General features: G+C 40.0%; 2 protein-coding genes across 4 annotated transcripts in view; one reads left to right on the top strand and one right to left on the bottom strand.

The window, feature by feature from the left end:
• HADHB (hydroxyacyl-CoA dehydrogenase trifunctional multienzyme complex subunit beta) overlaps nucleotides 1-17742 on the bottom strand; it is a 34765-nt gene extending 17023 nt beyond the window's left edge. For 2 of the 3 annotated variants that reach the window (XM_034659791.1, XM_011235040.3), the window contains exons 1-5: nucleotides 17596-17742; nucleotides 10641-10715; nucleotides 10486-10530; nucleotides 3837-3936; nucleotides 981-1025 (exon numbers count right to left, since the gene is read on the bottom strand). In XM_034659791.1, the coding sequence (XP_034515682.1) occupies nucleotides 981-1025; nucleotides 3837-3936; nucleotides 10486-10530; nucleotides 10641-10707 (257 nt within the window). In that variant the 5' untranslated portion in view covers nucleotides 10708-10715; nucleotides 17596-17742. Of the gene's footprint in view, nucleotides 1-980; nucleotides 1026-3836; nucleotides 3937-10485; nucleotides 10531-10640; nucleotides 10716-17595 lie in introns of those variants that run through there. The other variant, XM_034659790.1, reaches the window with a different exon arrangement.
• Nucleotides 17743-17904: 162 nt separating this feature from the next.
• Nucleotides 17905-23946, top strand: part of HADHA (hydroxyacyl-CoA dehydrogenase trifunctional multienzyme complex subunit alpha) — a 45756-nt gene continuing 39714 nt past the window's right edge. The window contains exon 1 of the mRNA XM_002913786.4: nucleotides 17905-18054. Within this exon, the coding sequence (XP_002913832.2) occupies nucleotides 17988-18054 (67 nt within the window). The 5' untranslated portion in view covers nucleotides 17905-17987. The remainder of the gene's footprint in view (nucleotides 18055-23946) is intronic.

Raw genomic sequence — 23946 nt, forward strand, 5'->3', positions numbered from 1 at the left:
TTAAAATTTGCCAAATATTTTTAAGAGAAAGAGGAAGAGATTCAGTTTTTTAAAAAGCAGAGAAGAATCATTCCAAAAAGGGAAGGAAAATCATTAGGGCATAATATTAAGAAATCAAAGGAAGACAGGGTCAAGTACGGCTGACGGGTCAATGCTAGAGAATACAAAGAGACCCAAGCCAGGGAAAAGACTCGTGCACTTAGTGACCATTAAGAAGAGAAGCTTCCAAAGTGCGGTTAATGAAGAACAGCAGGAATGGAAATAATTATTACGAGATTAAGGAGACGATAGTAAGAAAAGAGAAGCAATTGCTGCTTTCATTCATTCTTAAAGTCTGGCAGCAAGAGAAGAAAAAGAACCAGATGGGCAGAAAGGTCAACTGAAAGGGTTTTTCAAACGAGAAAAGATCTGCGGCTGGCTGAAGAGACAGAGGCAAGGCATCAATAAAAAATGAATGAGATAATGCTTTACATGCTATTCCTACTGCAGAAACAGCCACATATTTGATGACTCTCCTCAAATTACTTATCCATCTCAATCTCATGTAACCACACCTAATTTTATATTCTTACTTGTTTTACACATGAATCTTCAGGTCTCATTCCAGGCTTCTTTCTAGATAAATATTAGCTGTCTAAGATAATCATCAGATAGATAGATATATATTGTATTTACTCTGATCAGTTATACCAGCTAGCTAGCTACAGCACCCCTTAAAGAATACTGTCATGCCAAGAGATTGTCAATCCTGCAAAATAAACATTTCTGATACCTACCAGCTGCTTGAATTTGTACTGCACATATGGATGAAAGGAAGCATAAAGAAATCTTGAAAAGGCCAGTAAATATTTGTTTCTCACCACAAAAAAGTTAATATATCCTAGATACGGAAATTCTATTAAACATGTTGTTTCATGCGTAAAAACTGGAGACAGTACTTTTAATGAAGTAAGAACTAAAATAAAACTGCATTTACTTACGAAAGCGCTGCTCTAGCCAAATCATGTGGCATCAGATCCTTATACCTGGGGAAAGAAAACAAGCAACTTAGGGGCGCCTGGGTGGCACAGCAGTTAAGCGACTGCTTTCGGCTCAGGGCGTGATCCCGGCTTTATGGGATCGAGCCCCACATCTGGCTCCTCCGCTATGAGCCTGCTTCTTCCTCTCCCACTCCCCCTGCTTGTGTTCCCTCTCTCGATGGCTGTCTCTATCTCTGTCAAATAAATAAATAAAATCTTTAAAAAGAAAAAAAAAAGAAAACAAGCAACTTAAACTAAAAGCCTAAAACTTTAAAAATGTTTTCATTCTATTTGAAATCCGTAGAGATAACATCTAACACGTGCTGCTGCAAATGTACTCCATTTTGCTATCAAGGGCGGTCCACCATGTCAAACGAAGCCACAGTGTGACTACTATTTGTCATCCTTACTAATGTGGCAAGCCTAAACTCCTTCTGAGCTGACTAAGAATCTAACAAGGATGTGGCCCAGTATCTTCCTGTTCAGCATGACATATGTTACATGCTCTTTAAAACTAAACTCCACCTTTTAAGTTCTACTTTAATTTTTAAAATATGTTATTTATTTTGTAATGCCCAAAGGGACATGCAGGATGTATTAGAACTTAAGAAACTTTTTGAAGTAATCTGAGATTCACGAAAGAACTGGAAAGATAGAAAGACAGAGCTCCCAAGTACCATCTACCCGGCTCCCCCTAATGCTAATACCCTGTGGCTCATGGTGCACTAGTCAACACCAAGAAATCAGCATTGGCACAAGACTATTCACTAACTGCTGACTTTATCTGGGTCTCACCAGTTTTTCTACTAATTCCCTCTTTCTGGTCTGTTCCAAGACCAAATCCATGCCTTTAGTGGTCATGCCTATTTCCTCCAATCTGTGACAGTTTCTCAGCCTTTTCTTGTCTTCTGTGACCTTGGCACATAAAGACTAGGGTCATGGGTTTGGGGGAAGAATACCACAGAGGTAAGTGCCCTTCTCATTGCTTCGTAACAGCATGTACAAGATAGCAAGGTGACTTATTACTAGTGATGTTACACTGATCATCTGTCTTCTCCACTATCTTTCCCTTTCTGTACTCAACTTGAGTACGGAAGGAGTCACTAGTCCTGCCCTCACTCAAGGGGAGGAGAATTAAGATCCACTTCCTAGTGGAAGGAATAACAAAGGAGTTGTGGACATATGTTAAAAGCATCACAGTAATTAATAAATATTTGGGGGACAGAGTTTGAGGCTATGCAAATACCTTGTTTCTCAACATTTCCCACCCATTAATTTTAGCATTCAGTTGTAGAATTTGCTTGCAGCAATTACTACCGTGGTGTGCTAATGGTGATTTATTTATTCTCCTGGTTCCTTCTACATTTATTAGCTGAAATTCTTTGGTAAAGATGATGTGTCCCTTCTCTTTCATGTATGTATTCATTCAATCACTTATTTATATCGGGTTGGACTCATACAAATATTTACTCTTTGGGTCATGATGTAACACTCTGTAACCACCACTTCAGCATTACTTCTAGAAGAAAATACTCTCTAGATTCTAAACCATATGTTTAAAAAAGAACGCTTACTGTTTGTGTGTGTGTACATATGCCTGTAACTTCCACAAACGATGGCACTACACACACTGCTCTGCACCTTGCTCTTTACACTTCATGTATCTTCAAGATCTTTCTGTATTAGTACATAATGATAGGCCTATTTTTAGCAGGTGCCTAACATTCCCCAGTGCATTTTTAAGTTAGTAACTGCTTGTTCAAAATACGAACATCAAAACAACCTCAGTGGAACAGAACTATTGTTTTATTTAGTTTGAACCTAGTTACCAAAGTCTATTATCAGCTTTTGGACAGACTGGGCCTCACCTGGGGGACAGAAAAGGAGAAGAAAAGTCTAAGGAGAATAGCAGTTTGGTTCTGGGAAATTATTATACGCATCTAGGATCATCCTGGTTCCATTTACTTGGGGTTGTGCTATGCTGGGATTTGGACCAGCCTATCATCCGCAATTCTGATCATTTCCAGGAAGCAAAGCAATGAATTAAAGGCCCTTGTAAATACCTGTGGGCCCACAGTCTCAGTATTCAAACTTCTGAAGAAGCAAAGAAACGATGTATGTAATTCCAGATAAGGAAAGCACATCTCTGTTGAAACCAAGGTATCTGGACCCACTCCAGATTCAAAATAGGGCTGGTTCAATCTAAAACTACACTAGGCTTATTCATGAGAAAGGAGGGAAAACAAGTTTTGCCATATTATTTTACCACTGGCTTGACTTACCCGGTATTGATTTTATAAAAATGTTATCCATACATTGGTCCACTAACAATAGTATTACCTACTGGGTTACATTTACAAAGACCACTTTTTTTTTTTTTTTTTTTGGAGACACAGAGAGAGAGAGAGAGAGCACGAGCCCGCGGGCACAAGTGGGGAGGACGGTCAGAGAGAGAGGGAGAAGCAGACTCTCCACCGAGGAGGGAGCCCGATGGGGGGCTTGATCCCAGGACCCTGAGATCACAACCTGACCCGAAGGCAGACGCTTAACGACTGAGCCACCCAGGTGCCCTTACAAAGACCACTTTTCAAAGTATCTTAAAAGAGGAAGTAAATAAAGTACGTGGGGTGATGGATGTGTTAATTAATCCGAATGTAGTAATTATTTCACAATGTATACGTATATTAAATCATCACGGTTATAAAAATTTAAAAATCATGTACAACCTAAATACATACAATTTTTATTTGCCAATCATACTTGAATAAAGCTGGGGGAGAAAAAGAAAAAAAAAGAGCATAATCATTTCATACTTACGAAGTGCCTGACTGCAAAAACGGAATGCGAACACCATCCACCACCACGATATTCCGCATGTTGGGTTTCGCTAAGGTTTTCTTTGATTTGGTCTGCGCGGCTTTAAGATAAAGTTCAAAAAACTGTTAATTCAAATATACAAAATCAGATGACTTTTTACATTTTTAAAGTCAAACATTCTAAGCAGAATTATCTCATTCAACGCCAAGTTGCATTTGCCATTTACCAAACCACTTTAATTAAAAAAACAAAAAAATGCTAAGAAATGGACTAGCATTTACAAGTTTCCAAACAATAAATTTAAGGTAAATACAGAGATTATACCTAATGATGAGGGTATTCATACCATTAAGAAAACTGTCTCTTTTTACCAAATGTTTGACAATCTATCATATTGAAAACAACCAACATGACACGTCTGTCCTTAATATTAGAAGTCAAAGGGCACCTGCCTGGTTTGGTCAGTAGAGCATGTGAATCTTGATTTCTGGGTTGTAAGTTCGAGCCCCATGTTGGGTGTAGAAAAAAAATAAAAATCTGGGGTGCCTGGGTGGCTCAGTTAGTTAAGCACCTGCCTTCGGCTCAGGTCATGATCCCAGTGCTCTGGGATCAAGCCCCACGTCAGGCTCCCTGCTCCGCGGAGAGCCTGCTTCTCCCTCTCTGTCTGCTGCTCTCCCTGCTTGTGCGTGTGTGCACGCTCGCTCGTACTCTCCCTCTCTCTCTCATGCACGTGCTCTAATAGATAAATAAAATCTTTAAAAAATAAAATCTTAAAAAAAGAAGAAGAAATCCCAATAGCTGATACTTAACTCTTCACATAGCTTAGTATTCTTGTCTTTTTATGTAGAAACAAAAGCCATCTGGTTGGTGTCTACTGCCATTCTGCAAAAACCTAGAGCGCTTCCTAATTCTGTTTGACTCAATTTGTCTACTTTCTAACATGAAAAGAGCAACCTTTGTGCCAGTATAGAACTGGCACAAAAACAGACTCACGTCAATGGAACAGAATAGAGAGCCCAGAATTAAACCCACACTTATATGGTCAATTAATCTATGACAAAAGAGGCGAGAATATACAATGGGGAAAAACAGTCTTTTAAACAAATGGTGCTGGAAATTGGACAGTTACATGTGAAAGAATGAAACTGGATTACTTTCTTCCAGCATACACCAAAATAAACTCAAAATTGGTTAAAGACCTAAATATGAGCCTGAAACTATATAAAGCTCCTAGAAGAGAGATGTTCTCTGACATCAGCTATACCAGTAATCTTTCTAGATATGTCTCCCGAGGCAAGGGAAACAAAAGCAAAAATAAACTAATGGGACAAAATAAAAAGCTTTTACGCAGCAAAGGAAACCATCAACAAAACGACAAGGCAGGGGGGCCTGGGTGGCCCAGTTGGTTAAGCATCTGACTCTTGGTTTCAGCTCAGTTAACGATCTTGGGGTCGTGAGACTGCACCCCATGTCGGGCTCCTCCCATTCAGTTCAGAGTCAGCTTTAGATTCTCTCCCCCCCTCTGCCCCTCCCCCCTACTTGCACGCTCTCTCAAGAAAAAAAAAAAAGGCAAAATATATAAAGAACTATACAACTCAACACCAAAAAACCCCCAATAATCTGATTAAAAATGCGCAGAGAACATGAACAGATATTTTTTCAAAAGAAGACAAATGGTCAACAGACACATGAAAAGATGCATTAACATCACTAATCAACAGGCAAATGCAAATCAAAATGACTATGAGATTTCACCTTATACCTGTCAGAATGGCTAAAATAAAAAAGATAAGAAATAACAAGTATTAATGAGGATGTGGAGAAAAAGGAGCCTTTATTCACTGTTGGGGGAAATCCAAATTGGTGCAGCTACTGTGGAAGACAGTATGGAGGTTCCTCAAAAAATTAAAAATAGAAAATACCATAACAATCTAGTAATTCCACTACTGGGTATTTACCCAAAGAATATGAAAACACTAATTCAAACGGATAATACGCACTCCTATGTTTATTGCAGCAGTATTTACAATAGCCAAGATATGGAAGCAACCCAAATGCCTACCCATAAATGAATGGAGAAGATGTGTGTATACACACAATGGAGTATTAAAAAAAAAAAAAAGAATGAGATCTTGGCATCTGCAACATGGATGAGCCTAGAGGGTATAATGCTAAGTGAAAGAAGTCAGAGAATGACAAATACCATGCGATTTCACTCATATGTGGAATTCAAGAAACAAAACAAATGAACAAAGAAAAAAAAGAGAGAAAAAACCCCAGACTCTTAAATACAGAGAACAAACCAGTGGTTGCCAGAGGGAAGGTAGGTGGGGGGAGAGGTGGTGAAATAGGCGAAGGGGATCAAGCGTACACTTATCTTGATGAGCACTCAGTCATGTACAGAACTGCTGAGCCATTACACTGTACACCTGAAACTAGTAACACTGTGTGTTAATTATACTTCAATAAAAAAGAACAACCTTTCTCTAATTTTTTAATTAAAAAAGGAAAACATGAATATATGCTTGTGGCAAAAAAAAAAAAAAACACAAAAAACAAAAACTAAACTAAAATATGGACAGTAAAAACTAAAGTTCTCTCTTGATGTCCTCCCCTGCCATATTATTTCCTTTGAGTTAGATACTGTTAATTTGGTGTATATACTTCCACACTTTTTTTCTTTTAATTCATGTACATGCATACGCTTACGTGTCAGGTGTATTTTTCTGACCTTACCACACCTACTAACACCATAAAGAATATTTATGATAAATATCCCTGATCAACTTGAAGAAAACAATAGTCAAAGGTAGGAGTCACGATAAAATGGGGTACACAGATCTCCCTGGCAGCTGTAATGGAGACGTTCTGGCGAAGGACATAAAGGCACAGGAGTATAAGCAAGCGGACTGTGGCAAACCCAAGCATGTGGTGCTAAAAGCCAGGATAAAGGCAGCATCAGTGTGAATGCGAAGAAATGGCCCAATACAAGGGATTTTATAAAGGAAGATGCGGTATCCTGGTGACCAATCAGAAATGGAAAGAAAGGAAAACAGGATTATAAAGGAAGCTTTCGAGATTAAGAAAACCTAACCATTCTGTACAGAGTCAGTACTAGTTTGGGAAGAAAGAGGACTTCACTTTTAAACATGCTAACTTTGAAGTGATGGAGAGATACCCAGGCGAATATGTCCATTTGACAGGTAAAGCTCTAAAGAGAAGTGACGTACAGACAGGACAGCCAAAAGATATTTGCAGTTTAGAATGAAGAAGAAAAACAGAGACAGATTTTATAGTGCCTGCTCACCCATTACACCCTCTAAAGGGAGCTGCTCTGCTTAGAGTCCCTGCCAAAGGGCAGCCACAGACACCATGTCCCTAAGCCCACAGCCAAAGCTAATTCGATTCCAGGTACGTACTGGACCACCAAGAGTCAATCCATAGAGTGGCCAACCAGTAACCCATGTCATCTACCTATAAGTGATAAGCAATGCCAGTCAGACTCTCTCTCTTAAGAATCTACACAAAGAAGCATAAAGAAAAACACTAATTAGTTGAAGCTAAAAGGATGCCATGAAGAAAAACCAGGGTACTGGTAAACTGAGGTCACTTGTAAGCCAGTTATGCAGCAGTAAAAAGCTTAAGTGAGCAAAGAAGCCAGCAGGAAGAGTGAAGGATATAAAGAGAGAAGTAGCAAAGTCAGGAAAGCAACATACTATCTGGCCATGAGAAAGACAAAGTAGCCGGCCTCTAGGGCTGCCTGGTTTCTAACACCTCACAATTAAAGACACGTGGCTTTGTGACTGCCCTACATTCAGAGGGCGGAGAGAAGATGTGGGACAGAGGGTAAACTTGAGAGGCAGCAGGAGAGTCAGAAGAAAACAGTGCATGACAGCAAAAGCAGGAGAGTATCAAGGAGCACAAGATGGTCAAATGTTTCAATCCTCAAGGAGAATAAGGACTGGAAAGAGGCCACTGAATTAAAAGATTTGCAGATTACTCATGACTGACCTTGGAGAGAATAAAGCAATAAGGGGAAGTCAGATGACAAGCCATCATGTCATTGCACTGACCTCATGTACCTTTTATATACTTACAGATAAAACACAAATTCCTGACTCTTCTAATGAATTCCCTCCTTTACTAGGTTCCACCTTAACCATCCCAAAGAATTCCCCCCTCCTCAACATGTAGTAAGATGAGCAAGCCCCCAGTCCCTCACACTACTCATTTGCTCATTTCAACGTCCCTGCCTTTATTCATCTACCCTCCCATCTGAGTGGCCTCTTCTGTCCATCTAATTCTTACTTGCCCTGCAAGGCCTAGTTCACATTCCACCTCCTAGTAAAGCCTTTCCTGGTAACTACGGTTACCTGTAGTTCCCGCCTCTGAACTTCTGTGGCAACCTCTGGGGCAAAAATTGGCTATTCTAAACAATTTAGCATATTATAAAGTAACTAATGCTGCAAGCCACATTTAAAAATAAATATTCATTATTCATTATGTACTGAACAGTCACCCAAAGGACTCTCATTCTGTTTCTTGTGCACACTGGCTGCTACCCACATCAGAATTTTCTCAAAGGCTCCTTTTTATGTATTCCATAGTATATGGGCACACAATACCAATGTCTTACAAGAATCTGAGTTGGGAGTTAAAATATCTGGGTTCTAGTCCCTGCCCTACCAAAACTTTATTACTTGCTGGACTAGATGACCTCCTCCCAACAGCAAAACCTAGGATTCTGTGGCTGATATACATTCTATATTTTACACATATAATTAAAGTCAAAGCAGATAAAATATGTGTCATTTATTATCCCAGTGGGGGGGGTGTATGTGTGTGTGTGTGTGTGTGTTTATATAGACAAAGATACATAACAAATAAATATATAACCATGGAATCAGTCAAAATTTCCATCAGACACTTAAGTCCACCTAAATACTGAAAATCACATCAAGAAATTCTGCTATCTCTCTATTCTAAGTCCTTCATCCTAAGAGTTCTGTCAAGCAGGGACATTCACATGAGCTTCAAGAGGAATATGTTATAAAATTACTGCAACCTAAAACCTGTTCAGCATAAGCCTGCTCCCTCCCCACAAAGTAGTTGGTCACATTCCTTTGTCTTATCATGTGCTTTCTTGTACACGATCTCTAGCAGTGCTAACACAAATCACTGTTAGACTACCAGGGATATAAAAAGGCTCCAGTCTCACAAGGGCTTACAGTATAGCTGAGGAGACAGAAACACAAAAACAATTAAAGAATAGTATAAAGAAAAATGCTCTAAATGCCAGATAAATGTTTTCCCTCTGTTGGTATTCAATTTGACCTTTTCCCAGTTGTCAAGAATCAGGTCCATTTGTGTGCAAGCAAAAGCATGAGGGCAAACATCTGAATTAGGGAAAAGGTAAATGAGACAAAAAGGAATTATTCTTCATGAAGCTAAGACAAATCCATATCCTAGCTAGAATTTAGAGGCCAGAAGCTATATAATTGTTACATAACAACATGAAACTTCACTACGTGGGATTAGGCAATAGACCTCTGACAATATACTATATGAAAAATATAAAAATATCATCTTACACTCCTATTGGGTTTAGTTTTCAAAGTACTTTGAGATATCTTCATAACTTGAGGATAACAAGCCTAGAATTATTATTCTTTTTTGGACAAAGAAATTAGAACACAGGGAAGTAAAGTGACCAGTTCAAGGCTAACAGTGCCCAGAAAGAGACAGAACTGGAAAAGAGAAGAGGTCTTCTGAATTCTGGTAAAGTGCTTTTCTATCAAACTACTATCCAAGTAGAAATAACATAATAAAACCAAAATCATAAGTCATAGGTCACTGGAGGACCTGGGCAAAGAAAATAATGGTATGAACACATCAGAGCGTTTTTAGCTCTGACCAGTGAAGATACATACCTACAATGGGTATAGGTACCTATGCTGGGTTTACCAAGTCTATAAGACCATATAAAATCAACACATTTCCCCACTTTTTCATTTCATATTGACTAAATAACATTCTTTTATTTTTTCAAAGATCTTATTTATTTGAGAGAAGCAGAGGGGGAGAGAGCAAGCGAGCACAAGCAGGCAGTCGGCAGAGGAGGAAGGAGAAGCAGACTCCCCGCTGACAGGAGAGGCTGATATGGGGATTGATCCCAGGACCCCAGGATCATGACCTGAGCCAAAGGCAGACACTTAACTGACTGAGCCACCCAGGTGCTCCCAACAACATTCTTTTATTTACTAGTTTTCTAGTCATCCACATTTCAGGAATGGGTCTTTCTTATATATGTTCATTATTAGAGAAGTCTATCACAAGTTGCAAATCTAAAAATTTGACTTTGCCTCAAAAATGTCTGTATGGTAATCATCTCCAGGACTGACAGCTGAATAAACTGGCCAGCAAGCTTCATGGAACTGCCAGGATTCCAGCAGCAGCCTCCTGTCAACCCCACACCATGCAACATCAGCACTGGTTAGCTCTATATTGTTTTAATTTGAAGGCAATAGTGATGTTCCTGTTACTCATAAAAAAGAGAGAATTTGCAAATTAGTCTTGGTTTTTATTCAGAATTCACAGTTCTAGAATCTAACATTTAAACCAGAAATGTTTATTTTATAAATTACTGTACCTGGGGCAGCTCGTAGCTGGGAGGAACAGCTCAGAGGTCTTAGGGCTGGAAGATAAAATAAACTGTTTACAAAAAGCAGTACAATTCAATGCCTGTGTAAGATGCTTATAAATCAAAATCTCATTCTAAAAAAAGAATGAAGAAATTAAACTTACAAAATTGGAGGGCCCATTTTGATGTATTGGGAAGATTTTTAAATGTATAAGTCAAGATGGAAGTCATTCTGAAACCTGAAAAGAGAACAAAAATATATCCTGGGTTATTTGAACAATTTGTGGCTTATAGTCTATGATCTCTGATAATCTTATCCATGGTAACTATAAAATACTTTAAATTTAACGTATTATCAACTAACTATCCTTCCTCTAATAATAGTCTTATAGCTCCACTGACATGGCTTTCATAGCGTGCAAATGACAATTTTAAGCATTACTATACTCTTTTATGTAAGAGATTAGAAAACTGAAGCAGGGGCGCCTGAGTGGCACAGCAGCTAAGCGTCTGCCTTCGGCTCAGGGCGTGATCCTGGCATTATGGGGTCGAGCCCCACATCAGGCTCTTCTGTAATGAGCCTGCTTCTTCCTCTCCCACTCCCCCTGCTGTGTTCCCTCTCTCGCTGGCTGTCTCTATCTCTGTCAAATAAATAAAATAAAATCTTTAAAAAAAAAAAAAAGAAAAAAAAAAAGAAAACTGAAGCATACAGGGATTGAGTGACCTGCCCAAAGATCCACAGCTAATAAAAGGCGGAGCTGGGATCTGAAGCCAGTCAGTCTAGCTCCAGAGGGCCAAAGGAGTAGAGAGGTTGCTGGACATGACCATGAAGCCACCAACGTTAATTTGCTGACTTTGAAGGCTGTATTGTGATTAGTGCCTTGTGCACGTTCATATGTGGGTGAATGTACACTAAAGTATTCAGGGGTGGTGTAGTTGTTAGCAACTTACTTCCAAATGCTGTACGAAAAAAAAAAGTTTGTGTATTGCACTTGCTACTTTTTTTTTGTTTAAGGATCTTATTTATTTAAGAGAGCGAGTGCGAGCTAGAGGGAGAGGGAGTGGGAGAATGAATCTGAAGCAGACTCCACACTGAGCATAGAGCCTGATGGGGGCGCTCAATCTCAGATCCCAAAATCATGACCTGAGCTGAAACCAAGAGTTGGCTGCTTAACTGACTGTGCCACCCAGGCCCCCCTCACTTGCTACTTTTTAATTAGCTTCCTATTATTTCAAAAGAATTTTAAAAATATTAAATCCCTACATATTAAAAAATATTTAAAATATATTAGCCACTCCCCTAAATTCTTAAAAAATGAATTCTTACAAATCAGTAAGGAAAAAAATGGGCCAAGGACATGAACACACTGTTCATAGAAATGGAAATACTGAATGGCTCTTAGATATATGAAAAGAAGTTCAATCTCATTCCTAAAAGAAATGCAAATCGAAACCACACAGAGAGATACAGTATTTGACCTGTGATATTGGCAAAGACTGGAAGGTTTGATGTACTGTGTGCTAATATGCACAAACATACAGCTGCTGAGAGGCCAAGCTGGAGAAATCCCTATGGAGGGCAATTTGGCAATTAACTTTCAAAACTATAACTGCATCAAATTTTTGATCCAGCAATTCTACTTCCAGTTCCAGGATGTTACTGATGCACATGGGACATGATGCATGTCACTACAGTTTGTAATAGCAAAATATAAGAAGAATAAATAATAGGGAATTGGTTATGTAAACCACACTAACCACCCAAAGAAATACTATGCAGCTATGAAAGATAAGGAAATGGTTATGTACCAATATGGAACCATGTTAACCTGTATTAAGTGAAAAAAGCAAGGTGTAAAATAGTGTATAGCTACTACTGTTCGTGTCAAAAAGAGGAAAAATAGGGGCGCCTGGGTGGCACGGCGGTTAAGCGTCTGCCTTCGGCTCAGGGCGCGATCCCGGCCTTATGGGATCGAGCCCCACATCAGGCTCTTCTGCTATGAGCCTGCTTTTCCTCTCCCACTCCCCCTGCTTGTGTTCCCTCTCTCGCTGGCAGTCTCTATCTCTGTCGAATAAATAAATAAAATCTTTAAAAAAAAAAAAAAGAGGAAAAATAATATATATATTTCCTGGTATCTATATCAAATATCCCTAAAAGTAGAAATAAGACATTAAAAAGGAAGAAAACTGATTAACTAGAGGACAGGGTGTAAGGAAGACTTGTCATTGTCCACCTTTTATAATTTAATTTTGAAATACGTTTTAACTTAAAAAAAAAAAAAAGGTAAGAATAAGCTGGTGAAATTTGCCTATGTAGGCTGTGGTAGCCAGTCCCCAAGATGGCCCCCAATAATCTCCACCTTTTGGTATTCATACCCGTGTACAGTCGCCCCCAACACTGTACCACAGTTGGTCTGTGTAAACAAAAGAATACGTCAGGAGTGATGGTTATGTCACTTCTGAGATTAAGCTGTAAGGAACACTGGAGCTTTGCTCTTATTCTTTCTCTTCAATCACTCACTCACTCTAGGGGAAGCCAGCTGGCACATCTCTAACAGCCCTATGAAGTGATTCACATGGTGAGGACTACCACCTCCTGCCAACAGTCACCTGAACTTGGAAGTGGATCCTCAAGCACAGGCAAGGTTTCAGATGATGACTGCCCTGGCCAACATTCTGACTGACCTCATGAGAGATTAAGTCAGAACAACCCAACTAAGTCAACCCCAGAAGCTGCAGGAGATAAATTTTTATTGTTTTGGTCGGCTAAATTTTGGGGTAATTCGTTACACAAATACAACAGTTAATATAAAAGCCTTAAAAAGATAGATAGTATAGGGGCGCCTGGGTGGCTCAGTCGGTTGGGCATCTGCCTTCAGCTCAGGTCATGATCTCAGGGTCATGGGCTCAAGCCCCACATTGGCTCTCTGTTGAGCAGGAAGTCTGCTTCTCCCTCTTACTCTCTCCCAAATAAATGAACTGAATCTTTGAAAAAAAATAGATAATATAAAAGTCTTGTTTAACTTCTCTTGGGTCTTTATAGACTAAAAAGAGGATGCCCTATGACTTAAAAAAAAATCACATTTTCCCAAATATGTGGTTTGAGAAGAGATGAAGGAATCCAAACTCTAGGCTCACCAGCCTGGGGATATTCAAAAGACTCCCAATGGGTTCCACACTCAGCGTGGAGTCTGCTTGGGACACTCTCTCTGCCCCTTCCACTGTCCCTCCCTCTCTAAAATAAATAAATCTTAAAAAAAAAAAAAAAAAAAAGATTCTCTCCCTCTCAAAAAAAAGATAACATTTCAAATAAGTGGGGAAAAGAATTATTCACCGAATTGGTTGGGGAAATGGCTAATCATCTGGAAAAAACCTTAGGTCCATAACTCATACATGTACAAATCAATTCCAGATGTGATTAATCATATGTATATATATATATAAAACATAAAAGCACTAGAAAAAGGTATCAGAGAATATTTTCATAGTCTTATACAGGGAAAGGCTTCCAACATATGGCACAAAACCCAGAGGTCATAAAGGAAAAGAGTAAATAATGGATCTAATTAGATAAACATGTAAAATATCTACACAGCAAAAGATACTAAAATAAAGTTAAAAGGCAAACAACAGATTCAGAGAAAATATTTGTAAAACGTGTAACAAAGGGTTAATATCCATAACCCATAAAGAACTATTACAAATTATAGCAAAAAGAGAAACAATCTATAATGGAATCTGTGGTTTTCACCCAAATATCCATTTGACTCCATTATGCAATTGCTATATGTAGTTTACATGTGATTGAATCCAGCCCAACTCCAGGCTTTAAACCAATCAGAATAATTTCATTCTCTTTGCCAAGGTCATTGGTTCAGGTAACCGAGGCCTAAAACAATGGTGCAGGGTATTGACTGATTTAGGGATAATAATTCTGTCAGTCTGACATTCCAGTCACTATTCTGCCTGGAATTCTGGAACATAAATCTTTCCTTCTGAGGCTTGGCACAACTACCACAGTTTGCAAACATGGAAAAAGCTAGCCTAAGCATAGAGCTGATCGATCCCAAAGGAGGACAGAGCTGAGAATTTCCAAAAAGGAAACTAGGGCCCTAACTGAATCATATCCGAAACCCATCCTCCCTTTGTGCTTTCCAGTTGGTAGACAATAAATCCCCTTGAACAAGACAATTTGAGTTGAATTTTGTTATTTGCAACTAAAAGCCTCCTTAGCGATACATGACTAAAAGAAAAAAGCAAATGAGCAAATCACAGAAATAAAAGTGTCAAACAAAATTTTAAATGTTCAACCTCTCTAACAATAAAAACTTTTTTTTATTTAAAACAAGGTATCACTATGGGGTTGTAAAATTGGCAAAAATTAACAACATGGTTAACACATAATTCTAGTAAGAATGGATTTAGGCACTTCCATATACAGTTGATAAAAGTGTAAACTGCTAAGGTTTTGGAAGGCAATTTTTAGTTACCTAATAAAATTTAAATTGTGAATTTCTGAGCCCAATAATTCCTCTAATTGGTCTTTAACCTATAGAAATACTCAAGATGTATGTCTAGCATATATAGATCTCTGGCCCATAGAAATATTCGAACTGTTCACTGTGGCACACTGGACACTGAACTAATCTAAATGCACACCAGTAGGAAATGGTTAAATAAATTACAGTACAAACATACCATGGAACACTGTGCAGCAGTTTAGAAGGAAAAATGAAAAACACGAGATATACATGTACATACTAACATAGAAAGATGTCCACAATATACATTAAATGAAAAAGCAAACTGCAGAATAATATGTATAGTGAGACACCATTTTTATGACAGAAGGAAAAACAAAGTCCATAAAGCTAAGAGTCTTATGGAAGGAATAAAGAGGAGCTTTCATTTTATATTCTTCTATCTTCTCAAAAAAATTGTTACAATGAGCATTTTATTTTTTAGGTACAGTGTAATTCAGTTTCATTTAAAATCTACATATATTAATATATAAATATATACAAATGCATAAAAAACGTCCAGAAAAATACATAGCAAAATGTGTCTGTTGTTTTTTTAAGCAAAATGTTAATAGTAGTTATCTCTGGGTGGTGGAATTATAGGTGTATTTATTTTCTTCTCTGTAGTTTCTGAAAAATAATATTATTAATTCAATAATTAAAAATACGTTTCAAAAGAGAGACTAAGCAAACTATCCTATGGAAGGGCTGACCTTTATTGTCATTTGCTATAAGCTTTAGGAAATAGACCTTTTTGACTCAAGGATTTAGGAAGCATGAAAACTCGAGCAGAGCAGGCTGTGGAACTACAGAAAGACGCATGAAGTTCAGGCACTTGGCAGTAAGGGAAAGGAAGGTGCTAGGCAAGTAATGAAAGCAAAACGGGGTGCGCCTGGTTGGTTCAGTTAAGCGTCTGCCTTAGGCTCAGGTCATGACCCAGGATCCTGGCATCAAGCTCCACATCCAGCTACCTGCTCACCCAGAAGACTGCTTCTCCAACTCCCTCTGCCCCCACCCCAGCTCATGCTCACTCTCTCTCTCATAAATAAATACAATCTTTAAAAAAAAAAAAAAAGCAAAATGGAGTGGCTTAAGAGCTCACTGTTTATCATTAAGACACAATATAATGGAAGGGCACAGAGTCTAAAACCAGACTGTCTAAATCCAAATCCTGACTCCACCCTAGTTTTATGATTAAATTCTTTCTGTCTTAAAGTAAGATGTAGATAATTCATCTGTAAAATGTAGATAATCCCAGTACCTATCTCATAGGGTTGCTGTGAGGAATAATTAAATTAATACACACAAAGCACTTAGTACAAAGCCTGATACATAGCAAGGGTCATACATGTTTGCTATTAATATTACTGGGTAGTGGTATAAATGTACCTAGTTCCCCTCTATGTAACATGCTACAATAAGAAGCCTAACATTTCTGCCCTGATGGAGCTTCTGATTTCGTTGAGAATGCGAGGAACAAAAGAGTGAGCCAAAAGAGGATGGCCTTTAGCCAACAAAAGTTTTTACGCTTTTAAAGAGTTGTAGAAAACAAAACAAAGAATATATGAGATTTGCAAAACCGAAACTATCTGGCCCTTAAGAAAAAAATTTACTACCCCTTATCTAAATAGTAAGCACTATGAGCCTGCTTCTTCCTCTCCCACTCCCCCTGCTTGTGTTCCCTCTCTCTCTGGCTGTCTCTCTGTCGAATAAATAAATAAAATCTTTAAAAATAAATAAAAATAAATAGTAAGCACTAAATGGAATTATATGCATGACAGCATTATGAGAGCAGAAGGCAAGCTTTATAACTGAAAAATCTTACGAGTTGGGAGGGCCTCTGGAGATCAAGAATCCTTTTTGCTAATTAACGTTATTTCGTTTGGAATCAACCGCATTATTCAAGGACTCGAACACATCTTTCAATACAAAACCAGCTATTATGCAATGCAGAGTTCGTGACTAGAAGTTAAGAGACGTACGCTCTATTCCTATTTCCACCACCTGCGGCCACAGATAAACCCACTCACGCTGATTCGTGGGCTTCACCTATAAAGTGAAAGGGATGAATCACCAGATGATTAGCAGATCCCTTCTAGGTTAGAAAATCCTCTGGAACACTAAGTCCCCCACTAGGATGGAGAACTACCTCAACTTCTTCCACACTCCAGGCCCGAAAGAGTCACGTGACCGAGTCCCAGCCCAGTAGCAGGGAAGGGGTAATCGCAACTCCCCGTTCTAAACGTTGACAGCCGCTAACCTGGCTACAAGCAAAACAGGTGAAACAAAAACACACACTGCAATGTAACCCAGCGTTTTATGCCGACACACACACGAGCAAACAGTTCGTTAACCTGAGGTGATAAATTAAAAGACACCTCTCCTCAGACCTACACACACAAGGCTACTCCAGGTTACTGCCCCAATCGCATTGGTCCTGGAAACCCCGTCCGATGGGGCCTCCTTCTGCTCCCTGGAACTCCATTGCCCGCAGGGAAGGGAGGCGGCCGCGGGCACTGGCGCAGAAGATGGAAAAGGAACTGCGGCTGTCGCTGTGGGGAAAGGCCAGGCAGAAAGCCAAGCTCGCGCTCCATCTCACCTTAACTCCGTCCTCTTGAACTCCGGCGGCGGACACGAAAAGATCAGAGTCAGGGCCGGGACTAGACGAGACCAAGGGGCGGGTCCTGCCCCAAAGGACCCCCCCGAACTCCCGCCCCCGAACTCCGCAGGCTGCCCACCGGCCGCCTGTCTCAAAAACCGGGCACTTCGCCGCCTCCTCTATGGACCTCCTTCCATCTAATGGAAAAAGCGGCCCCTCGGCCCCGTTAGACGGAAGGGAACAGCATGGCATGGAGCCAGAGGCAACTCGGCACAGGAGTTTTAGTCGGGCAGTACATCGGACACCTAGCTGGGGCTCGGCTGAGGCAGAAAAGTCCTCCGCTCGGCAGCCCCCGTCTGAGCGCTTTCCACTTTCGTCCTCTTCAGCTCAAGATGGTGGCCTCCCGGGCGATCGGCAGTCTCAGCCGCGCCACTGCCTCCAGGATGCTCCGCTGCCCAGGTGAGGCCTGGCTGGGAGCGCCCCGCAGCCCCGGGCAGAACTCTTAGAGAGCCTGAGGTAGCCCTGGAGCCGCGTCTCCCTTTTCGCTGTCGTCTCCCCGCCCCGCCGGGAACGCAGCCCTGAATGGGGGAAAGGATGTCCCCCTTGGACCTAGTCTCCTGTGTTCTGTGTCCTTGCGCAGACTGACACTTCCTGTCTCACTGCTCCCGAGTCCTGCAGCGATTTCAGGCTCTGTAGCTCCTAACGTTTCTGAGTCCTGTCTAGCACTTTCTGCAAGTCCCCCCGTCGCACTTCTGGCGTCACGCCCCTCTTATTTTATTCTTTGATGACTTCGTACGTGTCCCTACTAGTCCAGGGGACAATCCAGTCTGTCACATCTTTGTGGTTCCACAGCACCTTACTCGTAACAGGAGCTGTCTTAAAACCTTCTTAGGTGGAATTAACCAGCCTTGCGATTTACTGCTACTCCCAGCTCCTTTCCCCAAAAACCGTTTTTGTACCTATTACCACATTTCAATAAGGAGCTCGACTGTTACAGTTCCGGTAATCCCAGTGTGAATGTATAGTATGTTACGTATCAAGGGGAGGTTCTGTAAATTGCTAGAAGGGATATTTTGTTAAATACACAAATAGTGCTTGTCCTATCTGTGGACACTGGGGGCAGGGTGATGGGGAAAAAGATAAGCAAAGAACCTGTACCTTAAGGGATAAAATGTTAAATAATTGTAAAAACTAATCTAATTTTGTTTCTGACGATACCCGGTTAGTTGTGTTATCTTTTTCTCTTCAAACTGGCAGTGAAAGGGTTAAAGTGGGTGATTATGGAAAATCGAGCATTTTCCTCCGATCTCAAATCTGTAAGGTGAAGTGTATATTTTTATTGCCTGTTACACTTAATACTGGCTGCTAATTAGACTTTTAATTTGCAGTATGTCTTTCTCCTGAACCACGGTAGCTGGTAGCTGGAGTCGCTGTAAGGGATTAATTTTGGATTCAGACTTTTTCTGAATCTCAACCAATATTTGTAGTTTCCACAGGACTGCTGTGTTTGTGTGTGTGTGTGTGTGTGTGTGTATACCAATCATAATATTACAAAAAAATTGAAATGTAAAGACTGGGCAAGAGTTAAGAAAAAAGTCACCCATTCTCTCACTGTTAGCGTTTGGTCATTTTACCTTAAATTTTGTTTTCTGTTTTCCACATTTATGGTTTAAGGCTTTATGAAGATCAGGTGTGTATATTTGAACTTGCCTATGTATTGGTTTTAAGGTACTTCTTACGGATTAGCAGCTGGTGTAACACAGCTGGTAGTCGGGTCATGTGGGTTTCTGGTCACTAAACCAGCTGTGTAACTTTGAACAAATACCTTAGTCTAACTGAGCTTTATTTTCCTCATCTGTAAAATGAATGAGACTTCGGATTTTCTTAGACACGAGAAATCGCATAAAAGAGCAATTCAAAGCATTAAATTTGGAGTCTGACTTTGGAGCTTGAATCTGGCTCGGCCTTTTACTCTCTGGTGACCTTGGACAATTAATTTCTTCAGTTTTCTTGTTTGCAAAATGGGGAATGATACCTTTGTGAACTTCAAAGGAGTTATCCTAAGTTTAAAGCAATTTTTCATGGACTAAATGCTCAGTATATATGCTGCTTTTAACTCTTTCTTGCCCTGAAGAACTGATTCTATGTATCTGAGAATTTGTTTAAATAATTTTTACATTTTCTATGTGTAATAACAAGCTTAGCTTTTCCTTATTTTTTGTTTAGAAATATATATACACGTAAATGTATATATATTGCATTGTTTTCACCAATAAGAAAATAAGGCTTATAGTTATTGCCCCTATGAATAACAATTTATGAATTTTGAAAACTAGAAAGTGAATTCAAAATTACTTGTATGCCTGGATTGCCATTTAGATTCAACATATTGGTCTTTCACCCAGAAAGTCTGTGCCAGGGCCAAAGTTTAATGAGATTATGACATTTACTGATGGATGGGTAAATTCTCTTGAAACTGATTTGTTATCTTCAAAGTTCAAACCCATTCCTCCCCCACAAATGCTGTAATTCTGAATATGACTGTGAAATGACAGTCTCAACTTGACCAAGATATCTTGTTTAATTCCCACTACTAAATCTAAATTTCTAATTATGTAAGTGATAAAATAATTTCACAGGAAATGAATTAGAGGCAAATACTGTAGTAAGTGATATATATTTGAATTTGACTCACTTCCTTAATCCTGTCTCTTCCCCCAGAGTTGAATATTGAGAAAAGTTGTTCATTGTTACAACCAAAGTAACATTTTCATATTTGAAATTTGTGTCAGCATCATCCAGCTCTCTCCGATGCTATAGTTAGGTCTTGTAGGTATCTTCTTGAGTTAAATTACCAAGATGATTAAGAAGTAGGACAAAGGTTTCTTTCTTTTGCTGGCACAGTTGATCTAGGCCAAAGTTTACCTAGCTGCTCCGAACTAAACTGTCCAGATTACATAATGGGTAAGGCTAGATTTCAAAAGCAAAGCTACCTTGTAGCTACCAACTTGATTATTTGACTGTGGTTTGAATTCATTTCAAGATATGTTTGTACAGCTACTGATTTTCTCTTCTTTTTGTCTCTGTTGGTTTAGATGAAGTTTTTTTTGTGTGGATATGGATGTGTGTGTTTGTGCAGCAAAGGTAGATTAGTGGTAAGAGTTTAAAATGGTTTGAGGGGCGCCTGGGTGGCACAGCGGTTAAGCGTCTGCCTTCGGCTCAGGGCGTGATCCCGGGCGTTCTGGGATCGAGCCCCACATCAGGCTCCTCCTCTAGGAGCCTGCTTCTTCCTCTCACACTCCCCCTGCTGTGTTCCCTCTCTCACTGTCTCTCTGTCAAATAAATAAAATCTTTAAAAATAATAATAATAGGGGCGCCTGGGTGGCACAGCGGTTAAGCGTCTGCCTTCAGCTCAGGGCGTGATCCCGGCGTTATGGGATCGAGCCCCACATCAGGCTCTTCCGCTATGAGCCTGCTTCTTCCTCTCCCACTCCCCCTGCTTGTGTTCCCTCTCTCGCTGGCTGTCTCTATCTCTGTCGAATAAATAAATAAAATCTTTAAAAAAAAAAAAAATAATAATAATAAATAAAATGGTTTGAACCATAACCTAACGAACATCAACCTGCTGTCCAAATAGTTGGCCTTTAAAAGTACAACCCGTACCCGAGCTCTCGTACCTGCTCTGTTTTCTTTTTTGCTTAGCACTTATCTCTTAACATACTTTTTTACATATTTATGTTTCTTGTTTTTTTGGCTGTCTTTCCACCCCATCCCTCCCACCCTGCATTCCCAGTCAGTCCATCCCCACACTCATCCACTTTACCCTGTTCTAGCTAGAATTGCTTATTCCCTGCTTCCCCTCCCACTGGAATTTCCACTTTACAGGCAAATGCCTTTTTATGCCAGGCCTATTTTCACCTCTTCATGTATCTCTACTGAGTAGGAACTGATTCTTCCTATGATATATATATCATCCCCTGCTGCCGTAGAATGTAAGCTACACAGAGATAGGGATTTTGTCTTTTTGTTCACTCTGAGTGCCTGGAACAGTGCATAGCACATGGTAGGCCACAACAGTTTGTTGTTATTGTTGAATGAAGGACTGCAAGATGATACTAGAAGAGCTTTACACCTGCTGGAGATGCAGTGATTAGAGAACAAAATAGTAAATAATAAAAATCAAAAGGGATTTTGAAGGGAAGGGAAAGATCATTGTAGATGGAATCACATGATAAGGCCTTGTAGAAAAGGTTGGATACAAAGATAAAGAAGAGTGATAAATACAGCTGATTCATATTTTAAATGATGGTAAAGCAGAGAAGGGAGGTATATCATTAGAGAGGTAGAGGCATGGGGATTGAGGAAATGGCTGACTTCTATCTTAATTTACTTGTGTGTGTGTGTAACACTGTGACTTACAGATACTTTTATAATCATTACATCACTTTTATTTCTGTCTTTATATGAACACTGAAATGCACTAAGAGACTTGTTCATGGTTATACAGCTAGTAAATGATAAATGTGGTGGTTGAACCTAAGTCTTTTGACTCTCAGGTCCTTTGTCTTTGCACTCAGAGGGCTGATTTGGAGTGCTTAAAGAAGAAAATGCAGACAGAACCAGAGATCAACTCCCCCTGGTGCTTGTGTCATCTACACAGTTTTCTTTTAATATGTTGCTTGCCTTTCAAACCAGTGTAAAGTTGCTGTTTTCTGTGCCTTCTCTTCCCCTCCCATAAAGAACTGTAGGATAGGGGCTTCTGGCTGGCTCAAAGAGCATGAGACTCTTGATCTCAGGGTTGTGAGTTCCAGCCCCACATTGGGTGTAGAGAGTACTTAAGTAAAACTTAAAAGAAATAGGGGCACCTGGATGGCTCAGTTGGTTTAGCGTCTGACTCTTGATTTTTGGCTTAGGTCATGATCTCAGGGTCATGAGATCCAACCCTGCATCAGGCTCCATGCTCAATGGGGAATCTACTTGAGATTATTTACGTCCCTCTCTCTCTGCCCACCCCCACCCCCCCGTGCATGCTTTCTCTCTCTCTCAGATAAATAAAACTGCAGGATAGAGGGAAAGAAGGAGGAAGCAAGAGCCTTGGCTACTGCTGATGGTCCCTCTCCAAATGCGCTGTGCCATCAGTGGGTTCTCCAAATCAGTGGCTCCCACATGGCATACTTGTTTGCTGTCTGCTTCAGTTTCCTTTTTAAAAAGTAGGGACTCTTCCACATGGGAAGATCCACACATGCAGTCTCCCTTGGGTTCAGCTGCCTCTGCCTTTTGTAACTCTTATATCTGTATAAGCCCTGACTGACCAATGTTGACCCATAGGTAGGGACATCTCTATGCCCCTATTCAGCAGGAAGAAGTTACAGAAAATGAGACCTTCTACCCTCAGCAACCTTAAAGGTTTAAGGGTAAAATTGTTCAGGGGGGAATGATGTGGGAAACAAAGGCAGAAGAGAAATTATTGAATTTCCTTACTACCTAGTCCTTGAAACGGGCAGAGTGACATTCCTCTAGGGACTCAACTGCCTCATTGTTAATACTTTGCTAAGGGCAGAAGACAATCCTAGCCCGACCCCCCCACCCCCAGGATTCCGTAAGTCTACTTTAACATATAAAAATTCCTTTGGAAACTTCCTTTAGCTCTACTCCCCAAGATACATGTTAGCTAGCAATCGTCTGCCAAGCATATGACCCACCGATATATATATCCGAAGGGTCTCATGACTGAGTTTCTACTAAACAGTAATAAATGACCTTTCCTACTAATAGCTAGTCCCCTCAGGATCCTGGAAACCTTGTTTCCGAAATACCTGGGAGGCTTGCACTCTCCCTAACCCCTCCCAACTTGAAAGTATATAGTGGGCCACTTCTCACAACCCCAGTGCAGCTCTTTCTGCCCATGCTTTAAATAAAAACACCTTATTGCACCTAAAAAAAAAAAAAAAAAAGTCTCTGAGGCCCAGCCCCCTAAATTCTGTTTCTGTGGTTCTAGGTTGTATGTCGCCCAGACATTTATGAGTGTATTTGAGCCTCCCTCACTTATTTTAATGCCTGACTTCATTCTGGAATCACTTTCAGTACTGCTTTGGGAATCCCAGTCCAGCTGGATATGTTGGGTAGTCTTTTGGGTCCTGCTTTGGTGACCTGTAATAGTTCCCCAATGCTGAAGGGTCCATGCCTCCTGGTCAGGTATAGATCATCATACAGAACCGTGGGCATGGTTCTAAGGTTTGTTTCTAAATCCTGTAGAGAGTATTTTTGATAGAATTGGTGTTTAAGATTGCATTTAGAATACTACCATGACGTAAAATGGCCAGCATGGTTTAATTTTATTGTCCATTATTT

The sequence above is a fragment of the Ailuropoda melanoleuca genome, chromosome 4 (assembly GCF_002007445.2).
Source record: "Ailuropoda melanoleuca isolate Jingjing chromosome 4, ASM200744v2, whole genome shotgun sequence".
Taxonomy (NCBI): Eukaryota; Metazoa; Chordata; class Mammalia; order Carnivora; family Ursidae; genus Ailuropoda; species Ailuropoda melanoleuca.